General features: G+C 36.0%; 1 protein-coding gene across 5 annotated transcripts in view; it reads right to left on the bottom strand.

The window, feature by feature from the left end:
- Positions 1-9,688, bottom strand: part of LOC106877504 (flotillin-1) — an 89,037-nt gene that overhangs the window by 12,628 nt on the left and 66,721 nt on the right. For all 5 annotated transcript variants that reach the window (XM_052967216.1, XM_052967219.1, XM_052967223.1 and 2 more), the window contains 2 exons: positions 7,467-7,586; positions 67-162 (listed from right to left, as the gene is read on the bottom strand). In XM_052967216.1, the coding sequence (XP_052823176.1) occupies positions 67-162; positions 7,467-7,586 (216 nt within the window). The remainder of the gene's footprint in view (positions 1-66; positions 163-7,466; positions 7,587-9,688) is intronic.

Genomic DNA, 9,688 nt, shown 5'->3' with positions numbered 1-9,688 from the left:
ATATATATATTTATATATATATATATATACACTAAAAAAAAAAGAAAAAGATATGGAAAAACTCACTCGTATTCCAGCATCTCTTTTAGCTTCAGCCTCACCAATTCTGGCATCCCTTTTGACTTCAGCAGTACGTTTTAAGCCTAGTGCCTTAAGGTAACCCTGTCAAGTAAAAAATGTTTAAAAGATTTAAAAAACAATTAGGAGAGTAGCAATAAAATACACACACACACATATGAGTGTGTATATTTATTGTCAGTGCTATTGATGTGATCTTTCAATTTAGTAAGTATATTCTTGTCAGCACATGCTAAAGTAAATATGGATTTCTTTGTTATTTGGAAAGTGAGAGAGTGGGTGGTGGGGAGAGAGAGAGAGAGAGAGAGAGAGAGAGAGAGAGAGAGAGAGAGAGAGAGAGAGAGAGAGAGAGAGAGAGAGAGAAAGAGAGAGAGAGAAAGAGAAAGAGATGAAATAAATTAATAACTTGTTATAAAGAATTTCAGCTATGCTAAAGATTTCTGAAACAATAAAAGAACATGACTATATGTTATGAAAACAATTTCTTAAGCTACCTCAAAGCTTGAAAATTATATAGGGTAGTTGTGGTATGAGTACCTTTTGTAATAGATATTGAATGACTAGTCAGCCAGCAAAAAGGTTTACAATGGGCATTTCACTTGAGTATTTGTGTAGTATACATAATTCCACACTATCACATTTTATGTAACCAATGATATCAGGGTGATGGAGGGGGAGATTTATCTCACACCCATTTACATACATAAAATTAGAATTCAGCTACTGATGTCATTTACAGATTTTTACAATAATTAGTGGAAAATTGTTAGCTATTTTCCTTTTTATGGTGGTGCCCTAGCTTGACCGCAGCTTTAAAGCTGAAATGATTTAAAGATTTACAAGTAGACACGTGTTGGGACTGAACTCAAAACCAGTTGATTGGGAAGCAAACTTCTCAACCACAGTCATAGCTGTTATGTATGTTATATAAAAGACATGACTGTTCAAATTAGAAATTTTTTTTTACTAAGGATTTCTCATTCTTTCTTATTAGTCCTTTATGTTTAGTTAGGAACAATAGCATTTCTAAATCCAGTGTCCTTAACTAAACATAAGAGACTTAAGTGACTGATCAGTCTTCTGCATGCTTGGAAGGCTCTGCAGCAGGTTGGGCACTGGTGGCCTGCTGGGACTGAAGGCAAGGAGTTGGTTCTGGACTTGCACAATTCAGGTTTTCTTTGTGCTCCTACAATCCTGTTCTGTTCGTAGGAGGTGGCACTTCTGTTGGTGTAGCTTTTCCAGGCAGGACAGTCCTGTGCTGGCATTTCCCAGGTGTTGGGGTTGATCTTAAAGCAATTCATTGTTTAATATAATAGGCTTGAAAGAAAAGCTGTTCTTTATACACAGTATCATTATCCCCTTTCCCATGCCTATGTGGGTTGGATGAATCCTTTCCAACACAGCATCTCAGTTTGTTGTGTTGTCATCTCTAGTGTAATTGTAAGATGGTTGTGAATGAAGTGTGACACTGCAAAGTAGTGAGGTGGGCACTGAATGTAGAGGATGTGTAAAAGTTGGAGAGAAATAAAGCAGGCTTGCTCCAGTTGATGTATAATGTTAGAACACATGAATGACATGGTACAAATGAGCTGAGAGAAACTAGGTATAAGAAAGATCAGCTATAGTGTGCAAGACTGAAGACTGGGTTGTGTGGACATGTGATGATCATGAAGGATAACAAATGAGTAAAGAAGTGCCAGGATGTAAAATGGAAGAAAACTCTGGAAGTGGAAGATCAAAGAAAACATGGGTAGAAGTGTGAGGAAGTACTCAGCTCTGAGTGCATTGCTTCTTATGGCAGATACAGTTATAAGCTAATAAAGGTGAATATGTAAACCCTATTCTTTTGTCATTCCTTCATTGAATAATTCCCTGTTACTTTGTCATCTGCTTAATTTCATATTACACTCTATACTTGGCTAAAGCTTTATTCTGAAGCAGATGTATATTGAATTCTGACACCAGGTTATCAGTATCACTATGACTAAGTGAAATATATATATAAAACCTTCAAGCTAAAAAAAAAAAGACATGTCCATTATTCTTGAAAATTTTCATAAAATTACAAGTTTCAAAAAGATTGTATTAATATATTCTCATTCTTTTACTCATTTGAGTACACACACACACACACACACACACACACAATATATTATATATATATTGTGTGTGTGTACTCAAATGAGTAAAAGAATGAGAATATATTAATACATTAATAGCATTTTTTTCAACGGCCAGATAACTAAAGAGATGGCGGTGTGGGTTTCTGCCCCGACATCTGAAACTCAGAGTTTTATCATGGTTACCGAATAATTGTCACATTATTTACAGATAAATTCCTCTATTTACATAATATCGAGGTCTCTTTCTTGCTTTTGTTGTCTTACCTTTTCTATCAATATATATATATAGTTTCACAATAGTGAGCACAGATATTTTTGTCACAACTATGTGCAATAAAATCAATTGAGAATATCATTAAAAAGAAATCACTTAGTGCAGAAAATAACTATACCAGAAGAAACACATGAACTCGTCATGCACAGAACAGTTTATAAAAAATGATATCCTAATAGTAATATGCATGAGTATGTATGCACACACAAGCCATATGCACACATAAGATGAGAACAAAGAGGGAGAATAGAATAACTGAATGCATAATGTGGTTTGACTTAAAATTTATTGCAACAACTAAAAAAGCTTATATGTCTTAGCATAAGGAAACTATATAACAACACATAAGTTTGAGATAAATGTATAGCATTTATCTTAAACTAGCATCTTAACCAGGAGAAAATCTATTTCTCGTTTATTTAATGTAATTGATTCTGAAGCTAAATATTGCATTCAGTGTACAAGTAAGTTATTATATGTATATGCTGATTTTTTTTCCTTAAGCACAAGGCAGTGCCTTTGTAGAGAAGGGATACAGTTAATGTACATTGACACAAATAATGCCTAGTTTCTAATTTATCAATAACAAAAGGATGAAAAGTTGAGTTAGTAGCCAATTTTGAAACATTTTAAGAGTTCATGCAAAATTCTGTAGCTGAAACTAGGGTTTATGAGTCACTACGGTTTTCTGTTGTTCTGTCTGATACATAATACTTGAAATATAAATAAATATTAATTGATTTAATATAATTACACAGGCACAATATGAAACAAATTATGTGATAATAATTGGCAACAATTTGGGCCACACCTCTTCTATTGCTCAAGAGTTGTTAACCATTAAACAGGGTGTTCACAAAATCTGGGTACATGGGGATTAATACATACTTTAAGAAATTATTATTTCTTATATTTAATTGTTTATGTTACTATTTTATTTACTCCATGTACTCAGACTTTGTGGACACCCTGTATAATGGAGATCACCAGCTCTTTAAACTACATGTTTAACTGAATATCAAGTCATTTTTTGTGACCTTCCAAAGTGTGTTGATGCATGAAGTATGTATTTTTTGGATACTATCTTAAAGGATTTTTTTTATCAATTATATCAACCACAGTACTTTGATACATACTTTATTGATTTCTATTAAACTCACTATGATGTAAAGACCTGTAACTTGGACTGAATACTACAAGAGAGTAGTTTTTTTTTCTTGATACATTGCTTTTTCAGTCATCGACAGCTGATACATATACATTATATCAATAGTGAAGGCACGGAAATGTTGAGGGGTTGTTAAATGAGTACTGTAGGAATACAAGAGACTACACAAAATAGACCCCACCCCAAAGTGATCAGCAATTGAATCCAGCAGCTGTACAGTTGAATGAGCAATTAAGGATATGAACACAAAGGATCATAGGCAGGGTGATAGAAAAAGGACTTCATATGCAGCTGATGAGATTAGCAGTAGAAGTCTCCATAAAATAATTCTTTCAAATACATAACAGCCTCCCTGTAATTATTTGATAGATTCTGTGAATACAGATCACTAAATTAACAGTGGAGGAGTGTGTTCCAAAAGGATTCTCACTTGGACCAAGAGGCAGATTGCATGATGCTTGCGTACAATGTACAATAATGCATAGTAGTGAAATATTGGTATTGAATGTGGAGGATGTGCAAAGGCTGCACACAAATGAGCTGGGCTGACTCCACTAGATGTATAATGTTGGTATTCATAAATGATGGGACACAGACGAGCTGAGAGAAAAGATAAGTGTAAGAGCAATCAGAAGTGTGCTAAAGATACGACTGAGCTGGTGCAGATGTGATGTATAACAAAGAAATGGGAGGTAGTGGTGAAACATGACCTCAAGAGGTTGAATTTCACCAAGAAGGTGATAAAGAACAGCAATAAAGGATGAGATTGTGCTAGAGATGATAACGATACACACATATGGAGGACTACATCGAATTCCAATGCTGTTTTGGCAGGATTTCTAGGAAGGGCAACCAATGATAGAAGCCATGCCAAAACAGACACTGGAGCTGGATGCAGTTTTCTACCTCACAGGATCCTGTGAAATCTATACCAACAAGGAAGATGGATGCCAAATGATCACACACACACACATGTTCATTTGTTTTGTACATACAGCTTGCACTATGAGAGACTCTTCATCAGATATTGACTAGTGATCATGATTACAGTATCTTTCTACAAGATCACTCTTCGGAGGTGCCAAGCAGCTGATGTTACGATAGCATGCTGGATTGTTTCAGGTAGCACGGTAACATACTTTTCCCCTGTGTTAACAATGAACCCACTACACCAGACTGAATGCAGCAGCAACCAATGAAAGCATAGGAAGAATTAGTAAAAAATAATCTGAGGAGGCTGAACCTCATGAAAGAGGTGACAAAAGATTGCAGCAGATAGTGAAACACTGTACAGAAGAAGACCCGGCTCTTGTGCGGGTGACACAAGAAATTTTTCGAGCGAGACCGTTGCCAGTGCCCCTGGACTGGCTCTTGTGCGGGGCCGTTGTAGGATTTTCGAGCGAGATCGTTGCTGGTTCCCCTGGACTGGCCTTCGTGCGGGTGACACGTAAAAGCACCCACTACACTCTCTGAGTGGTTGGCGTTAGGAAGAGCATCCAGCTGTAGAAACTCTGCCAAATCAGATTGGAGCCTGGTGTAGCCATCTGGTTTCACCAGTCCTCAGTCAAATCGTCCAACCCATGCTAACATGGAAAGCAGACGTTAAACGACGACGACAGAAAAATAAATGTAAAATGATGATGATATATGCATATGAATACATAAGTATATATAAGTTTCCAGCTACCAAATTTCATTCAAAACAACCTTAGGACTTTGGTAGAAAATATCTGCTGAAGGTATTGCATAGTGGATTGACCCTAGAAACATGTGACTACAATGTGAACTTGTTAACAGCTATGCTTGTAGCACATGCATGTGTATTGGAATGGTCTGTTTCCCATGTATAAGTCTTTCAATTTCTCATTCTTGAAGGAAATTTCAGGACAAAATACCAGTAATGTAGTGTCTGTTTTCAGTGAAGCTTAATTGGTCAGGGTTTGATCCATGCACTTTGGTTTCAGGACCATCCTCTGCAACAAATATTAAACTAAACAAGAGGTATCAGGTGATGAAATTGCAACAAACTATCACTGACTCAAGGGTACCTTTCAAGCCAGTCTGCCTAGCATTGCCCTCATCCACCAGGTCAAGCATTATTCACATCTAATTAATAATGGGGCTGGGTGTTCTTAAACCATAGCCCCCAAAGTAAGAAGTGGGTGAAAAAGTTCAGTGAACTATTACCTCTGATGTCAATAAAAGATTTCTCTTTTTGAATGAAAGGCAAATTATATGATGCTTGAGTGTGAAGTGCAATGTCACATAGTAATGAGACATGGGCTTTGAATGTGAAGAATTTGTGAAAGCTGGATAGAAATGAATGAAACATTCTCTGTTGGATGTCTAATGTTGGTATGCAATAGAGAATCAAGCACTGGCACAGGTATGGGATACATACAGAGGATGTGAGTCCATCAACATTTAATATCTGTTTTCCATGCTGGCATGGGTTGGATGGCTTGTCAGAAACTGGCAAGGCTAGGGACCACACCAGATTCCATAATCCATTTTGGTTTGGTTTCTACAGCAAGATGCCCTTCCTAATGCCAACCACAGAGTTTACTGGGTGCTTTTTACGTGGCACCATTACCAGTGCCTTTTATGTGACACCAGCACTCATACCACTGCTTGAGCCCTTCCAAGTGGATGGAACCTGTAGAAGGGAGAGACCAAAGAAGATATGTGGAGGGAAAACTTCAAGAGACTGAGTTTCATAAAGAAGATGGCAATGGATCATGAGAAATGGTGAAGCACTGTGCTGGAGTAGATCTGTTCAATCCATGCAAAGATGGCAAAATGAATATTGTTAAAATAATGGAAGTTGGGACGTACAGAATCTATTTTGGGGTCTTTAATGTTCATATGTCAGTCTCCTTGACACTAACCATTTTTGTTACAATCACTCTTCTCCTCTCTCTTCAATATTCTATCATTCTCATTCACTCGCTTCTATCAATATCTCTTTCTTCCATCTCACTGTTTGTGTAGTGGGAAATGGCAACACATTGGATCTGCATTCAATCAATTCTATAATTACAAGAATCCATTTTTATTTCTAGCCATTATTCTTCTCTATTCATCTCTTCTATCTCTCATTGACATCCCTTTCTCTCTCTTTTACTTGTCTTCATTGCTAGCTATCATTTTCTCTCACTATTTCTCTTCAATCATCCCATTTCTTTTATTACCATCTTTCCCCAGCATGTCACTTAGCAAATTTTGAACTGAATGCTCAGTTATTGAGGGTGACCAAGAAACTAGGATGTTAGAAATGTAACCTAAGCAAGTGGGATGTACCCCTCCAATCTAGGAGAGTAGTAACTCCAAACAAGAATTAATTTGGATAATAGCTCAGCCAAACCATGCTGGCATAGAAAAGCAAGCATAAATTAAACGGTAATAATTATGAGACTAAAAACCATCAAACTTACAAAAGCTTAACAACTACTAAAAGACTCAAATGGATGTATCTTACAGTATAGAATATTTCTTTTTTACCATTGTGACATTTAAGCTCTAACAAAGTCAACAATGTTAATTTGACTCATTCACTTAAAACTATTGCAACAGCTACATCTTTAGGCAATAGTAATTGAATGTGTTATAATTGGCAAACAGCAGACAAATCATTCACATGAATTCAGATGCAGAAAATGTTGATGGATGCTGTAGACATGTTACTATCTAAAAGAAAAACAAAAACAATAAAATTTCCCTGAGGACATTAATGTTATGAATCATAAATGAAAACTCCAATAAAATATTGATGTTCAATTATCATATATTACAGACAGAGATGTTTATCATCAGATAGGCTTACCTCATCATCTCTAATGTCCTTTAATGTATAGCTAACAACATAGATCCCCATATTGACTAAATCCGAAGAGGCAACTTCAAACACAGCTTTGGAAAATTTCTTGCGATCCTTATAGATTTCCTGAAATGAGAAACAAACATAACAAATCAAAGTATTGATTCCTTCTGACAAACCATGAGGATAATTTTTGTACAATACGGAAATAATTGAGTATACTAGATTATATAACTGGTATTTCATCAGCTCTGGAGGAATGAATGAATTAATGAGTAACTCTCTGCAAGATCATTTGACTTGGTAGAAATAATAGCCAAATCTCCCTAAACTGACATTCTACTGTCTTAAAAAAGAATACATTGGATAATGTGGTCCCCGATAGACAAAAAGATAGGATGATCATGATCATGATGAAAGCAGCTTTGGTCATGAGTCCACTGAGTCTAGTCTGACTTGAAGTTAAACAACTAAAACAACCAGCCTGGAGATATATAAGCTGAAGTCAAACCTGATAGGACTTAACTCAGAATTTGTCAGTTTATTTGGTGCCTTCATAATTCCAACAAACTAAATTAAGTGTTAAAAGACATTCAAAAATTATTTATGGTCTGTGTTTTGAAAGTAGCATGCCAGATTAAGAGAGAGAGAGAGAGAGAGAGTAAGTGAATGGAGGAGAGAGAGAGAGAAAAAGAGAGAGAGAAAGAGAGAGAGGGAAAGAGAGAGAGAGAGAGAAAGAGAAAGTCAGAGTCAATGTTCCTCTTATTATTGGTTTCTTAGACATAGATCTTTGAGTATGTAAGGGATTGAAAGTGGGATGATGATGTTTATACTTTTCCAAGTACATTAACATTATCAGTTCTGTATGCATGGAATAAGTTATCCAACATTGCAACATCTCATGGACCGAAGAATTTTAAAAAGCAATCTTGTGTACACACACATGTATGTACAGAATGTAATTATAGAAGCATTAATAAGGAATTAATGAGGAATTGCAGAAAAATGCCTCCAATGTTGCTAAGAGACGAGGGTCGAGGAAATAAGTAGAAATTAGAATTGTCAAGCATCATAAATATTCATTCACATTTATAGGCAAAACTGCAAGCACTTTTTACAGGCATCTATTGATTCAGAAGAATTGTGGCTAGCTAGATCAAATGACCTAGACTACTAACTAGTACACTGCTGCTGCTTATTTACTAGGCAGGCTTACGGGGGCTGATGGAAGCAATTTTCAGTCCTCCTCCTCTTCCTATCAGCAGCACTGCTGCAAACAGAGAACCTAAGAGATTATAACTCGTGTACAGCTAGCTGCTGAATTTCTATAGTAACCTGCAATAACAATGAAGACTGACAAGATGAGAGCGAGCGAGCTGCTGCAAAAGCCAAGCTATCGTTATCATTGTGTTCCTTACAGACACTCAAAGCTGATTTTTTTTTTTTTTTTTTACATTACCATAGTAACTATTATGATAACATAGAAGAAATAAACATCCCACGAGACAAACTTTTGATTATCAAAAGATAAAATGGTGCTTCTATCTTTTTTTTCTTTCAATCTTCCTCAACAGGCTGCATTAAATAAAATAGCCACAATATATCTGTTCACTTACAAAACAAATCAAAAATGACAATTACAATTTTTTTTCCACCTCCAGTTTAAAATTACAAATTATATGAAACAAAATTGAACTTAAAATTCGCTAAAAACAATCCTTAAGTTTTTCATTTTAGCTGTGCAGTTAAGTTTGTTTCACAACTATATGGTTTTGGGTTCAATCCTACTGCATGGCATCTTGGGTAAGTATCTATTACTATAGCTCCAAGCCAGCCAAAGCTCTGTGACTGAATTTGGTAGAAGGAAACTGAAAGAAGCCCATCATACAAGTGTGTGTGTACATGCATGTGCCATTGTCTTTACAGTTCATGATGGTCATAAACAAGCATCACCATTAATCAAGCAGAGTTGTAAGTTTTCGGTTTCTTTGGAGACAGGTGAAGGTTGGTGGCAGGAAGGACGTCCAGCCATAGATAGTCTGCATCAATGGATTCCATCTGACCCATGCAAGCATGGAAAAGATTGGGATATAAGACAATGTCAATGCTCCAAATATTAGTTTTTATTTCTTTTTAGTTCGATTTTCACTTTTACTTTCAGCAATTATTTTTTCTTCCCAGTTTGAACATTTAACTACTTCATTTTCAATTACTGCCTGACTGGCCTT

This window comes from Octopus bimaculoides, chromosome 1 (assembly GCF_001194135.2).
Source record: "Octopus bimaculoides isolate UCB-OBI-ISO-001 chromosome 1, ASM119413v2, whole genome shotgun sequence".
NCBI classification, from domain to species: domain Eukaryota; kingdom Metazoa; phylum Mollusca; class Cephalopoda; order Octopoda; family Octopodidae; genus Octopus; species Octopus bimaculoides.
The sequence above is the reverse complement of the archived record's forward strand: the minus strand, read 5'-3'. Positions and strand labels throughout refer to the sequence as shown.